The sequence below is a fragment of the Neolamprologus multifasciatus genome, chromosome 4 (genome assembly GCF_963576455.1).
Source record: "Neolamprologus multifasciatus chromosome 4, fNeoMul1.2, whole genome shotgun sequence".
Classification (NCBI taxonomy): Eukaryota; Metazoa; Chordata; class Actinopteri; order Cichliformes; family Cichlidae; genus Neolamprologus; species Neolamprologus multifasciatus.
Window position 1 is genome coordinate 28,205,306 of NC_140442.1, and position 15,209 is coordinate 28,220,514.

At 39.0% G+C, this 15,209-nt stretch overlaps 1 protein-coding gene across 1 annotated transcript; it reads right to left on the reverse strand.

The window, feature by feature from the left end:
* Positions 1-252: 252 nt before the first annotated feature.
* Positions 253-9,702, reverse strand: pyya (peptide YYa). The gene is made up of 4 exons (XM_085157956.1): positions 9,566-9,702; positions 6,836-7,023; positions 612-692; positions 253-507 (listed from the first exon to the last, which is right to left on the reverse strand). Exons 2-4 carry the CDS (start codon positions 7,021-7,023, stop codon positions 483-485), a joined length of 294 nt encoding a protein of 97 aa, XP_085014082.1. The 5' UTR covers positions 9,566-9,702; the 3' UTR covers positions 253-482.
* Positions 9,703-15,209: the final 5,507 nt, after the last annotated feature.

Sequence of the window (15,209 nt, forward strand, 5' to 3'; positions counted from 1 at the left end):
TGTTGAACTCTGAATCAGGCAAAGCTATAGTAGCGGGTAGAATTAAAATATGGAGTTATAAATGAACATAAAAGGCCACAAAAGAAAAGATCATGAGTCCTTGGGAACTTTTAATCTCACAGAAAACATTTGATTCACATATTATGATGTTACTTTTCACAATACAAACAGCAAAACAAGAATCTCCTCCAGTCTGATGGACAGTCGAAGGACACCAAAGCTCACACACACACAGACAGACACAGTTCCACCTTCTGTGATTTCATATACATATATATTTTATTTTAATAATAAATTATGTACAGTTTTGTTGGAGTGACAGAGATGTGAAACAACAACAGGAGAAACAGAGGGACGTTGTGATCCGTCAGAGATGCTCTTTTGTTGGGTTTAGAGTACAGGGAAGAAGAGGCACATGTCGGCCCCTCCAGGTGCATTCTGGGATGTACCCAGAGGGAATGTCCAATGAGGAGGGAGGAGAATCACCACATGTAAGAGTCATCATATCTGTTGAAAGACAGAGACAGAGGAAATAATGTGCCAATGAGAGAAGAGTGTAAATTCTTTAAGTTCATGTGACGTCTTCAGTTTTTACATTTGAGGATCTTTACCTTGATCTCTGGTCTCTGTTGTTATCGCCACCAAACAGCAGCTCTGCGACCACGTCCTCCTGAGCTGAACGCTTTCCATACCTGAGAGTGAAGAAGACATTTTTTTTATTGTAAATTGCAATTGTGATCATTTTCATGAAGTTAAAGCTCAGTCTTTATGCTTTAATGTTGGCATTATTTTGGAAAAATAGATTTTCATGACAGTTTGCCTCTGTAAATATTTCTGTTGTTTAATAATCATTGTTAGTGGAAAGGTTCACCATTCTCCCCCTCGACTCAGACCACCACAGTGCATTTTCTGTTCTTGAAACAACTGCTGATCCAAACACTTCCTAATGCTGCTGTGTCACTCTCCTTTACAAAAACAGATTTGCTTTTATTGTAAATCAGTCACACAAAGTGCAGCTCATTGGTATAGAGTCAAAATAGAAGCAGCAGGTATCCCTTATACACTGACCTTTAATCCTTCTAAGACTGGATCCTAAATTACCCATGATACAACCATGAATGCCACATTGGGGGTTGCTACAGAGGTCTCTATATAATCCACAGTAATCCACGTTTTTTAACAGATTTTCAAGAATTTAGTTACAAATATGAAAACACATGCCCCTCAAAGCTTGATATGAAATGAGATCTGCAGATAAGGTGCTTAGTCTTTTCTCCTGCCTTTTGTGGCACATGATTGCATTCAGGTGGAATGATTCTACAGCATACATCTTTCATGACTGCACACATCCTCTATATTATTGTAGGGATTATTTATCTGACATAAACTAGAATTTAATCTCTAGAGCCACAGGAAAAAATATACAGCTGTTCGTACACACTCAAAAAATTGAAATTGGGTGGTTGTTAAATTTACAAATTTCAAACTTGTAATGTGAACAAAATAATTTCATGTTTCTGTGGTGAATGTAATGAAATCATGTAGGATCTGCATGAAATCCAGCAACTTAATTTATTCTTGTTGAGATGACATGATACAATCTAGTAAGAGTGGTTAGTTGCCTGGATTCACAAAATTCACAAGATCACACTAGAGTTCAAACCACAGGAAAATCACTGGGGTTAGAAGAGACAGACAGCCATACATACACTACGTATATGTCACAGCTATTTATTGTGGTTTTTAAAATTCTATATAAAGCCTTGTAATCATAGTTTCCTTATTTTTTTGAAGTCTAGATTGACAGCTCGGTGGCACAGTGGTTAGCACTGTTGCCTTGCAGCAAGAAGGTCTTGGGTTCAAATCTGCAATCTGGCCAAGTTTGCAGTGGGTTCTCTCTGGGTACTCTGGTTTCCTGCCACAGTTAAAGTCATGCAGTAATTAGGGTGAAGTTAATTGGTGTTTCTAAAATATCTGTGAACATGAGGGCAAATGGTTGTCTGTCTCTCTGTGATACACTGGTGACCTGTCCAGTATTCTGACTCCCACCCTATCACATCTGGGATAGGTCCCAGACTCACTGCAACCCTGGTAAAGATAAGAGGATGGATGGATTGCAAGTTATTATCCATTAACATTTTATGTTAACCAGACTCTAGACCTTGTTGAACACTCCAAAAAAATAACTCTTTAAATGAACTTAACATAAATGGATTTCTATTACAAATAAGCATGTTTTGTTGCACTAATGTAATTTGCATGGGTTGGATCAAATCAATTAAAATAAGTTGGACACAACTGTAGTAAAACAGTTGATTCATCATTAATTAATCAAGTTAGTCCAACTCAAGTACATTAAGTTGGAATAACAGAATTGCATAATGCTAAAAAAAACAGCAATTTAATTACGTGGAAATTCTTTCCATGATTTTTTTATGTTCATTCAAAGAGTTATTTTTTTGAGTGTAGGCTGAAAACACTGAGGTGGCTGTGGCTCAGGTGGTTGAGCAGATCAATTACTGACTGGAAGGTTGGTGGTTTGATCCTTGGCTTCCGCAGTCTGCATGCCAATTATCCTCGGGAAAGATACTAACCCCGAGTTGCTCTCTGATGCGTTCATCGGAGTGTGAATGTGTGTGAATGTTGGTTAGTTTGCTCGTGAGTTTAGAAGTGCTTGTATGAGTGGGTGTGAATGAGATATGTTGTATATAGTCCTTTGAGTACTCTGGGAGAGTAGAAAAGTGTTATATAAGAATCAGTCCATTTACTCATGACTTAGAAACCATAATAAGTTTAAACTATCTGTATATACACTAATACATTGTGCCGCACTGTGGTTTTAGTCCCCTTGCCTCTGGTTTATAAAATCAAGCCTGTAGCCATGCAGTTTGCCTTTACAAACAACTAATAAGTCATTCGGCTGTTACTGTGATAGGATGTCACCATTGTCAGTTCATGAAATTTCTTCCCTCCTAGATAGTCCACAGTCAAATGTAAGTGGTATCATTGCAAAGTGTATGCATTTAGAAATCACAGCACCCATAAGTTAGATTGGAGCTGTCAAATCCTGAGGCGCATAATGTGTAAAAGTACACTAAAGTACCAACAATCATGAGTCACCCCACATTTCTATATATGTGGTCATGAATAAGAGTTCTCCAGGCTTTCTGAAATATTTATGAAGTTTTCCTTTGGCCATTGACTGCTTTTCATTCATTTATGTGTAAGTGAATGTTTACAGAGGAGTTTTTTGTTTCTTTCTTTCTTGTCTTGTGAAGACAACCAACACTGACCCATCAATGATTCAAGGATGATTCAAGTCACATAATTCAAGGGTTGGATTAGTTTTATCAAAACAGTTTGAATAGTATCTTTAGGTACTTTGTTACTAGCATTCTGTTGCATAAACATATATGTTTCCATTTCTTTAGATGGATCTATGAATAATGCCAAAGATAACATCGTTTCAACAATAGCTGCACCAAAAAAAGTGATTCTGAAAGAGTTATTAACGGAAAACTGGATATAATGTGCCCCACGTGCTTAAAAAGTCTTTGGAAACTGGATAAGTGAAGAAAATAACAAAGCAGTGACAGGCCAAAAAATATACAGACAGCTAAACATGAAAGTGTGCTTTCATGATCTTAAGAAATAGAAAAACATCCAGTGAAGACCTGCGAGATGCATGATCCATCTACTGTTTGCTGAAGCATCAGAAATGGTCTCAATGAAACGGTGGCTGTCAGGAAACCATGCTTAAGGAAGGGAAATGGGGGCAAAGGTAGCCCAAATTATCAACCAGTGCCAGTAGGTCTTCTAGAGTGATAATCCAAATTTGAAAGTTCTGTATGAGTATGCACAGAAGAGCTCACGAGAGGTAAAACTGTGAATGTCTACAGCAATCTGTGTTATAGAATAAAGTTGGCCATACCAAATTTTGACTTTCAAGCTTATTAAAATGTAGCTTTATACACATTTATACAATGTGTATGTATGTATGTACAAATTTTAATAAAACGCTGAACCTATTTTCCATTTGTGTAGAAAAATACTTTTTAAAAATGAGAAGTCAAGACTTTTGCACATCTCCATGACATTGTCTTTATGACAACACAGTTTCAATTGTCTGTCTCTAAATTTTCTCTTCCACCGCTTAGAGTTCATTCTTGGTCAACCTTGCAATTTCCTGTTTTATTTTGAAAGTTATTTCCTTTTTTCCTCACCCTTGTTAGTGTTTGATTCAGTTTGCCTGGGGTTTGTTATCCTGTTCCCTGGTGTGTGTTACGTGTCTGTTCCCTAAGACTTTGTTAGGTTGTTTGTATCTTGTTTGCTTTTGTTGGTACTATATTAGATTTTTTGAGATGTGCTTGTCATGCCGTCACTTTGAACACTTTGTGTTAATCAGTTTTTTTTCTTGTTTTTTTTTTAATTGTTGGCAGGTTTCTGTCTGTGATTGTGTCCTTCCTTTCAAAATCATCAGCAGTGTGCAGCATCCTGATTCAAACCAGTGACCACATTTATTCCTCTCACAACAAACACATCACTTTTGGGCTTTTGGTTCTGGTGCGTCACACTTGTCTGTAAGTCAGCTGTTCCCTTTTGTTTGCTGCTAATGCTTTAATGTCACAGTCAGATTCAAATTCAAGAGTGTGTGTTTGTTTTAATGTGTGTACGAGGCTGTCATTTCCATGTCTGGCTGGGTTTTTATCATTCCCTTGATGGGAAACCAGGGTTCCAAAAGAGCCTGCAAATGTAAAATCACAGAGCCGTTTAACTGAGAATTTACTTGGTAATGTGTGTGTGTGTGTGTTTATGTGTGTGAAACAATCATCTCAGGTCCCGCAGAGCAGCCTGCAGTTCTTCTGTTTTCCCATCAAACATCTGTTCCACCTCCCCTATGACCTCAGCACCCAATCTTATGCTCCGTTACTTCCTCAGTGTGTGCTTCCCTGCAGGTAAGCAATCAAGAAGCGCACATGTACTGTTTCAGCTGTCACACAGCTGGCGACATATCAGGATATAAAGTGTTTTCCCCGCTGATAATGTTGTGCCTGTGCATATATCTCTCACAGTCGCCCTGGTTGATACCTCAATCTTCCTACCAATCTACCAATATTTTTTTCTTTAGCCTTAATGTGTCCTTTTGTGTCTTCTTCTCCCCAGTGGTGAAAGAAATGCTCGGATTTCTTACTTAAGGAAATGTAATAATATTATACTTTCAACATTTTCTGTTAGTACTGCACTGAAATGATTAAGCAGGATCACGCCTGCGATTCCTACAATTGTGGGACCTTAATTTAAATCTAAAGCTCGATCTAAGGATTGAGTGTTCTTTTGAATTAATTTTTAATTGATTAGTTGTATGGATATTTGTAAAAAGGAAAAAAAGAAAGAAAAAAAAAGACAACAGGGAGAAATCAAAAGTCATCAGAATTAAAATCCATCTTCACAGTCCTTCATGTGTTAAAACAGCTTTCTGTGAAATGTTTGAGCCAGTTGGGGATGAACGTGTCTTTGTTAGTTTTGGTATTTTGGATGTATTTGTGTATAATTTTCCGTATAATTTGGAGTAGTAAGAAATGCTATTTACACTGAAAAGCGTGGTGATGGTAACTGATAAATGCAATATTTAAATATTAACATTATCACAATATGACATATGATATAATAACTATGCAAATCTTACTTTTGTTTTCTTTTGTTCATTTGTGGTTACACCTCATAGATCTATCAGTTGTATCTAGTGTGTCTAAACCTAACAAACATCCACACCCACTGTGAAAACCATAATGTGCACCTCTCTAGTGAAATGCAAAAACTTTCTATAGCACTGGATGTATTTAAATACCAATGGCCTATTTGACTTTCATGAATGAGAACAGATAGCTCGCGAGTGTGACTGTTTCCAATGATGAAACACCCTCTGACAATTCCACACTGGTGATCTTTATATACCTGAGAGCAGCAGGCTTTAGCTTGGGCCCTGCTAACTGAATTTGGGCTTCTTTCTTGGGTCGGTCTGCGCCGATTTTATTGCTCTGGTCCCGCTCATTTCGAGGCCTGGAGGTTTCGGAGAGTGGACAGTAATCTAATCTATAATCTCATTGTGTGAAGTGTTGGGGAGGAGGAGGGTGTATATCACACATTGACAGAGCTCCAGGCTTATGTATGAACCAGCTTGCTTTAATGACTCAAGGAAGATAAAATGAAGTCTGGACTAAAGTAAGATCGGCAGGAAAGAAGCAAGAAAAGGCTCAAGTTCCCCTCTAACACATTTAGCTTAACACCTACAGTTGGCTCAGGGTCATTAATTTTGAGGGGATTTTTCAAGGGCTGTTTATGAGTGATTTAACTCACATACTTTCTTCATGCCCAGCTTCATGTGGATCATCCACAACAGTAAAAACAATACTTAAAGACTTAGGAAAGGTTATTAGTGTGGGACCATTAAATATTCATATTGGTGCCCTGCTTTGCAGGATTTTTTGGTGGAAGAAAACTGAACAAAAAAATTAATTCAAGCTTTTTTGTTTTTTCATTCCACATTTTCAAATATGGCACATGTCATTTCATTGGTGATGAAGCAGATTGTGCTGTATCTTTTTTTTCTTGTTTTTTTACCTTGTTAAATTTACCTTGATATCCTTATTGAAATTTAATGCAGGAGATGAAAATGGTTTCTTTATTTGCTTGGAAATCACCATTTTCCTTCAAGTTCAGTCATTTTCTCATGGTCCCAAATCTAAATGTCATTTGAGGACCATGTTCATTTCAAGGCTGTCCTGAACAGTGGTGCCTGTTGGGCACACACTCATGTATGTGTGTGTGGTCATACCTCTGCCTGGTGATCAGATTGATGTAGTGTCTCAGGGCAGTGTAGTATTTGGCCAGCTCTTCAGGAGGAGCGTCCTCTCCTGGGTTCTCGGGTTTGGGGGGGTAGGCATCAGCCAGTGTTCCCAGACAGACCAGCACACACAGCACTAAGGCCACCAGCACTGTCCAAGGTTTCAGTATCACGACCATCTGTAACAAGGCACATAAATGCTATGGAAATCTAACCACTGTTGAAGTCTAATTTCCCATTGATTCATAATGAAAAATGACAAAAAAAAGAAGGAAATAATAAATAAATCCTAAATGAAATCTTACAAATAAATAAATACATTAAAAAAGATGCTTTGAGTCTAATAAAGGCCATTGCCCTTTCCTGTCTAATGACAAAACCTTCTACCTGTACCATACCTCTCCTGAGGGGTGCAAATGTCATCTGTTTTCATCTGTAATATCTGCTCAGGATGATGAGTAAACGGAGGTGTTTAAAGCGGTTAAACAAGTCAATATATACCTTTAGTTTTTTAGGGCTTTGGGCTGTGATTGATTTTTTGTCAGCTCTTCCCTGAAAGTTGTCTTCTGAAAGAAGATGAAGAAAATGGATTTGTCTCTAGAGGAGGAAACGGATTTCACGCATCTTCACGGAGGCTGTGGGTTTAATGGAGTTTACAGAAAGGTTTAATTTGCATTAATAATAATAATAACTAGCATGCTGTGTGAGGAGCTGGATTTCCACTGAAGTGTATCAGCTTTATGACGATTATTTCATTATCACATCATACATCACCAAATCTGCTCCTGCTGTTACAATTATTAATTAGAATCCTGGTTTAAAGCCTTTCAACAAGGAGAGAAATCTTGCTGTAACTTCTTGTTGATAACTAAACAAGTATTTTTTACAACAAACTATAAATCTGTGTATGTCTGGATTAACAGTCAGATAAAGTAACTGCATGTCCATTTTCCCCAGAAGTCACCGGTTTGCTCCATGTCAGGTCTGCACAGATTTAAAAACTGCAAACTCGTAAATTTGCACAACTAACATAAAGCATAAAAAACCCCTCTGTCCTCTGTCTGACCATGGAGTCTGTGGTGGAAATGTCCAGGGGCTGTTAAAAATGGCAGTAAGGAGCTTAATTATCACTTGCATCATTTCACAGTTTAATTTGTTTCACAATTAATTGAATTTTTTTAAAAAAAGATCTAAATTGAATTTCTTTTTTTTTAGTTTTTCCATTCAGACTTACAGAAAACCATGAAACTAACAGACGCTCACATCTGACAAGCTGCACCAGCTGCCTCAGGATTTACCTTCTGGGTGTTTTGGTTTATATGCTGTGTCACATTTAGCGGGGATCGCACACCCACACTATTTAATCAGGCCACAACTAGCAGTCTACAATCTAATTGTCTTAAAACTCTGTATGTAAATCTTGTCTAACCAACAACTAAAAAACAAAAAAGAACCGCAATATTTTGTGAAATCCTTAAAATAAAATATTATTGTAGCATTTCATTTATTTATTTATTTATTTATTTATTTGCGTTTTGCGACTTTTTCCGCATTTTCCATTTGCAGCAGTAAATCTCCACCAAGACTCTTGGTAGAATAACTGTATTATGTGAATGTGGCCTTCACCTACCATGAGTACTATGTTGCTGGAGTGTGAACCTCTCCAGAACGTCTCCTATTCTCCGTGCATGTGTGGGAGCAGATGAAGGTGTGCCCGAAACCTCTGCTCTCTACTCGCACCCTGCAGCCCGGCTATTTATTTATTTGCTTATTTGCTGTATTTTCCAGTCCTTTTCTAAATAATTGCATGGGGTGAATTATAGATTAAAGTCGGAGTTGCTTCAATAAATAAATAAATAAGAAAAACGTATATCCTCCTTTTATGTATTTATTAATTTGAAAAATATAAAATATTATTTTTCAAAAAATAGCAACTGAGGCCACTAGATTTGTTCTAAGTCCTTTTCCTTCCTTCAGCAGGTCTTATAAAGCTGATCTTCAGAATTTAGAGCAGATCTGATCAAGTTTAGCTACAGTGACCTTTTCGCACCTTTCTGCCGTAATCGGTTATATTGAAGTTCTGCTTTTAAAAAATACTTTTTAAACGAAACAGATGTGGATCCTGAGGCAAAACGATGGCAAGTGTTGTGCGGTAAAACTGGGCTGAGCTGTCCGTGGTACTGAACGCGCTCCAAATGTCACCTCAGCCAAGCTACTGGACACCAATCAACGCTTAAAGGCAAGCGAGCAGAAGAAACCTTTTATTTTAAAAGGGGGCGGCCGTGGCTCGGGGGGTTGAGGGGCGCGTCTGTGGCCGGAGGGTCGCCGGTTTGACCCCTGGGCTCTCTGTCCTGGTCGTTGTGTCCTTGGGCAAGACACTTTACCCTACCGCCTACTGGTGTTGGCCAGAGGGGCCGATGGCGCGATATGGCACCCTCGCTTCTGTCAGTCTGCCCCAGGGCAGCTGTGGCTACAACTATAGCTGCCTCCACCAGTGTGTGAATGTGAGAGTGAATGAATAGTGGTATTGTAAAGCGCTTTGGGTGCCTTGAAAAGCGCTATATAAATCCAATCCATTATTAAGTACGTTTTGCTCAGCAAAGTTGCGATTATTATTATTTTTTTTATTATTTATTTACCGGTATATAAACGAATCAACAAATTCCTATTGGCGTCAAAGAAAGTTAAAGCACGGATTGAGTAAGAAGTGTGGAGACTTACTTTGAGAAGACTTTGGAGGTTACAGGTAGACGTGGCAGCCACAGGTGGTCTCTCGCAGCAGCAGAGGCTTTACTCTCTCTCCTCCTCGGTGTCTTGTTTTCACTCTGCAGGTCGCTGTACCTTGGTTCCAAACTCCGACAGAGGTTATTTATACAGTTTAGCAGGAGCGGAGAAGGGAGGGGTTACACCGCGTGAGTGTGTGAGGGAGACGGGTGGGAGTAGAGGCCGAATGAGTCAGAAAGCGATGGTGATGATGATGATGAGACATTACTAAGGAGCCGGTCACGCAGTCAGTCTTGTGTTTCTGATGACATTTTGGGCCATGACACTCAAAAGCTGCATCAGTGCAAAAAAAAAAAGAAAGAAAAGAAGAAAAAGAATGTTTAGTGAGTTTCCATCTGTTTACTCAAAGCTCTGCATAACCCAGACTGGGCTTATCTGGCCACCAGAAGTCCTGGCTCAACTATCCTGTAAAGCAAGCCTGTTACATTCGATATGTATCTCACGACAAATCAGTCAAATATGATCCAACATGTCCAAATGGAAACCAGTAGTTGTCCAAACAAAGTGATTCATTCTTGTTGGCTGAGGTTTCCGTGTGTTCGGGGCAGCAGTGAATCAACTCTGGGTTATGGATTACATATTCACAGTCAAACTGAAATCTTTGTGTTTTGGCTGATCTGTGGATATTAACCACGTGCACACCACTGTGTCTGAAGTTTAGCTAAAAGCGTTTATTGAGTTTCGTTGCATGTCAGTCTGCTCGGAATGCTTTCACTCTGTGAGTCAAACTGTTGCGATTTCTGCCACCAGGCGGAGCCACGTCAGCAACTGTGAGGCTGACGGACAGACAGACGGACAAAAAGCCATTTCACCGTAAAGTAGTTGTGCCAGCGTCAATAAAGAAGCGTGATGACGCAGGTTCCCAGTAGTCCAAAGCTGTGACGTATGAGCACGATGCATGAGCCTTCAGTTTGTTTTGTTACCTGTGGCTAATTCAGTGAAACGGTCTATTTAAAGAAAGAAAAATAATTATTTTTTCCCCAGACAATTAATTTGAGTGTTGAACCAACAGAGGTAAAATTATGGAACACGCTTTATATTTACACACATGCATTCACAAAAGCCGCATATGGAAAAATTCAGGGATCAGTATGTTGCCTGTACTTTAGCAGGCAGACCCAAGCAGCCAAGAATTGAACAACCAAACATCTACTGAGTAAATGACCTGCTCTACCTGATCCACAGCCACCCAAGGTAACAGCTGTAGGTGACAAGTGGTATTTCTGCCATTTGCAGAATGTGACACATAATAATCGGTTTAGCTGAGTTCTCAATTTTTAGGCCAGATTTACTGACATTGGTGTCACTGATTCTGTGTTTCGTGGTAGTACTTTGTCTGTACCATTTGGTTTGGATTGTGGAACTTTTACTGACCAAATGTCAGGATGTTTTGCCAGGTAAAAAAAAAAAATATCCAGAGACTTCAAGGGTTAAATATGGACCTGAAAACTAGATTTAACAGATTTTTCAATAATAGATTTTAGTGAATATTAATAGTAATTGATCAACTTAACTTTTAAGCCAGATACCCAAATAAAAACATTTATATATATTTATATTTTTATAAAGGTATTGCTTTGGTCACTCTTATTTTTTTCCTAATATCAGCACAAGCAAATAATGTGCCTTTACCCTCATAGTTATTTTATTCTTAAATAAAATGATCTTCTAGTGGAAATATGGACTAGAGTTACATTTACGTTCTTCCTAACCACTCAAAGTGCTTTAAAAAGGTTTCTATGAGCCTTGTTACTTGTCCAAAACAAAGTGGACATGATTTACTGAAAGCAAGAGAGGGTTTAAATTCAATAGATAAGCTAGAATGGAGAACTTCCTCATATAGATCTATAGCACTTATTGATCGTCCTCTCTACAGAGCAGTTGGTTTGCAGTCATTATCGTACCAATTAAGAGGCCATGCACATGGGAGTGAAGATAATTAAGTCAAAAATGTCATGGATGAGACATGGAGTGGGGCTCAAATGCTTGGAGCACTTTCACACATTGTGGACCTACTGGGCTAAATGAGCTTTCTGACAAGAACATTACCAGCATGCTTAAGAGAGACTTTCAGGCCTGACTGATCCCGCTGGTTGCATCTGCAAAGACAAAGGGGAATGTGAAGTAATGTTTAGGAGGGAAAAAGGCGCTTGCTTGTCAAGGAAAAGAACTCTTTGCTTTGTTTGTTCTTCTAGAATGTATTCTATTCACGTGATTCTCTAAACTATACTCTTGTGGTTTGCACCTTAAGGACAACACTGTTGAATTTCTGATATAAATGTCATATCTTATTGTGAGACATGGTGCAAAACTAGGTGCATGGCTACTCTACTTTTCTTTGTTAGTTGTTTGTTTTTTACAATAATACAGAGAAAACCCCAACAAGCACCTGGCAACAGTGGGAAGGAAAAACAACTTTTTAACAGGAAGAAACCTCCAGCAGAACCAGGCTCAGGGAGGGGCGGGGCCATCTGCCATGATGAATCATGTGGGTCTGAGGAGAGAGGACAACAGACACACTGTGAAGGAAAACCAGAGATTAATAATTAATAATAACTGTTTATTAAATGCAAAGTGGTGTATAAACAGAGAATAAAAAGAGGCAAGTGAAGAAGAAACACTCACTGCATCATGGGAAGCCCCCCAGCAACCTATTGCAGCTTTAGGATGGCTTAGTGTCACCTGAGGAGTTTTTAGGACATTTGCATAATAATGAATTACCGTGGTACAGCCTAGCATTAATAAATGCCTGAATTAGTTTTTCAGCGTCACTCTGTGACAGGCTAGGGGAGAAATCCAGTCCACAGATTTTTCTATTCAGCAGAGATGGAACTCAAAAGATGGAACTCTGAAAGACGTCCCACATAGGGAACTGTCAGTAGCTTGTGGTTCAGGGTCTTTTGGTGACAATGAAGATTTGGTGGACTAAGATCTTCAAGTTTGTTCACTGATCAGAGCAACTTCAATGTGGAATTTCACTTTTATAAACACCTAATACTTTGAACTTGATTTGTAAAACAACAATGTGCCAAAAAGAGCAACTGATGAAGAACTCTCGGTTTGGGGTAGATTTTTTTCTAATAAGGCTCATTGTGGATAATGTTGCACAGAAATAAAAGAAACAATCCACATTTCACATTTTTATATTAAGGAGGATTTCGTGAAAGCAGAGCGATATTACATATTACTGAAATATAACTAATTTGACAGATATTATTTGTCAAACCCCACCACTTATTTATTATGCCGTGTGCCTTTTGTGTCCAGCTTGAATTACTCCGTTGAACTCACACTGAGGTGAGTAAGATAAATGTAACACAATGCCACTGAAACATAAGAAGTGAAAAATGCAATCAAACATTAGTTGTCAGTGCAAAGTGTGAAATCCATTAAATCAAATGTAATGAGTCTGCTGCATTATGACACAGCTGAGAGAATATAATAAATAAAGATGTAACACTTTATGCAGATTTATGATTAATTTTAATTTTTTCTTTGCTTGAAGTGAAACAAACGACTGCCTCGAAGGTAAGAAATTAATCTTGAAGGAAGTGTTTTTTTTCCAGGTGTAGGAATTTGAATGTAGTTGATTGTAATGTGTGCTAATTAATTTCTCAGTCACCTCTCAAATATAAATCTCTATATGTGTAAATAAACTTTACACATAAATCAAGGACATTTGTGTTTGGTTTGTAAAAAATCCTTAACAAAATCCTATCAATACTGTGCAGTGTGCAAAAATTGCAAAAAAAACAAGACAAGACTGTCACGGTACTGAGTCGTGTGACCCAGTGTTTGAGTTTTCCGTATTTTTTGTATTCATTTTCAATCTAGTTAAATTCTAAGTTGCTGTTCAGACCTTCTTAGTTATTTCTGTCATCTCTGCCTGTACTCAGTCTCCCTGGTTCCTGCGTCTACGTTTCATGTCTATGCGGTTAAGTTCATGTCATGTTTTATCTCCATGTCTATGTCTCCGTGTTTCCTGTTTTATTTTGTAAGAGTCTGGTGTTCTTTGTTCATTGTAGTTAGTGTTACTCTCCCCTGTATTGTCATTGTGTTTCATTCGAGTCAGCTGTGTTCTCATGTGTGTACTTCCCCTGATCCCCTCATGTGTGTATTTAAGTCCTCAGTCTTCCTTTGTTCGTTGTCGCGTCGTCTGTGTACCTCCCCTCTGGTCAAGTTAAGTGTTTTTCAGGATTCTGTGCAGTTCATGTTTGCCATTTGGTTTATGTTGTTTTTCATGCAGCCACACGATGAGGTTCCGTGCAGGTCATGTTCATGTCTGTTTTGTCACACCATTTGGTTCACAGTTTCCATGCATCTGCACAGCATTCTGTTCACAGCGGTCATAGTTATTCCTTTCAGTCAGGTTGGTGTTTTTCCAGTTTAGGTTTTTGGTTAGTTGCAGTCTGTCCCTGTCATGTTTTGTCTACTCCCTTCTGCATCAGCCCAAATAAAGGCTCGCTTTCAGTTTAAGTTCACTCCCGTCTCCTCGCCTGTGTTCGCGCCTGGGTCCACCACACACACTCTCCACACGGTCTGCCCCCGCTGGCCGTGACAAAGACGGTGCAACACTAGACAGAACAGGACGATACAGACACAAGACAGTGCAATGGAAATGTACAAAACACTGAGTATTGTGCAAAAAGTAGCTTGGTGTCTGAAGGTGTGTGTGAGATACTACAGATAAGTTCTTGGTAGTGACGTATATGAAGGTGTGTGTGTGCGTGTCATTCCAGTCACTGAATGACTGGAACTCATTTCTCCAGCTTGCTCGTCCCGTCTCTCTGTTGTCTCTTTCTCATTCACACAGAGTCAATGAAAGCTGTATAAACATCTTTGCTCTCAAACCTTCTCTGTTCGCTGAGCAAACACAGTAGCCAATAGCTCACTCTGTGTGCACTTGATGGGGAATGTAGGTTTGTTTGGGGAAGCTAACATACCTTAGTTCCTTCCACAAATATTACCTGTGATAATGCATTGCTAAAAGGGCAAGGCAATTACTGACCACAGAGTGTGTGCGCGCGTGTGTGTAGGTGTCTACCCAGGAGGATATGTTTACACTGCCAGTGACCCTTATCACTAAGTTCCAACTTAATCTACGAAATGAGACATACGGGAAAAAAGGATAGAAGCTGATTTTACGACAGCACTAAAGACAAAGAATGAAACTGAAATGACCTGGAAAATTACATTGTGCTGAAGGAATGTACAGGCAGACTTCAAGATACTGACACAAACAGAAAGTGCTCATTGTATGGTGGGTGTAATATTGAGCTACCATATAATATCTTTGGCCAGTATTGATTAGCAAGTTAACATTAAAGGTGTGGGGTTAGTTATTTGCTAATCAATCCTAATTAAAGAGGCTATAATCAATATTTCATATTACTAGTCGATTACAATGATATGTGTGGAGGGGCGTGGTTTGTGGCGCGGCTGCGGGGGAGGTGGACACACCTGAGCTTGATCAGCGCATCACACCTCCCCTATTAAACGTGCTGGGACCTAAGGAGCTTTGTTGTTGTTGTTGTTGTTGTTGTTGTATATGTGTGGCTGGCAGCTGAAAAGCTGCAGCCGA

Bases quoted from the DNA above. Each gene is read 5' to 3' on its own strand.
- pyya (XM_085157956.1), bottom strand. From the start codon at position 7,023: ATGGTCGTGATACTGAAACCTTGGACAGTGCTGGTGGCCTTAGTGCTG. The intron at 693-6,835 runs GTATGACCACAC...CTTCACTCTCAG, and splicing joins AATCTGATCACCAGGCAGAG to GTATGGAAAGCGTTCAGCTC. The intron at 508-611 runs GTAAAGATCCTC...GTCTTTCAACAG, and splicing joins AACAGAGACCAGAGATCAAG to ATATGATGACTCTTACATGT.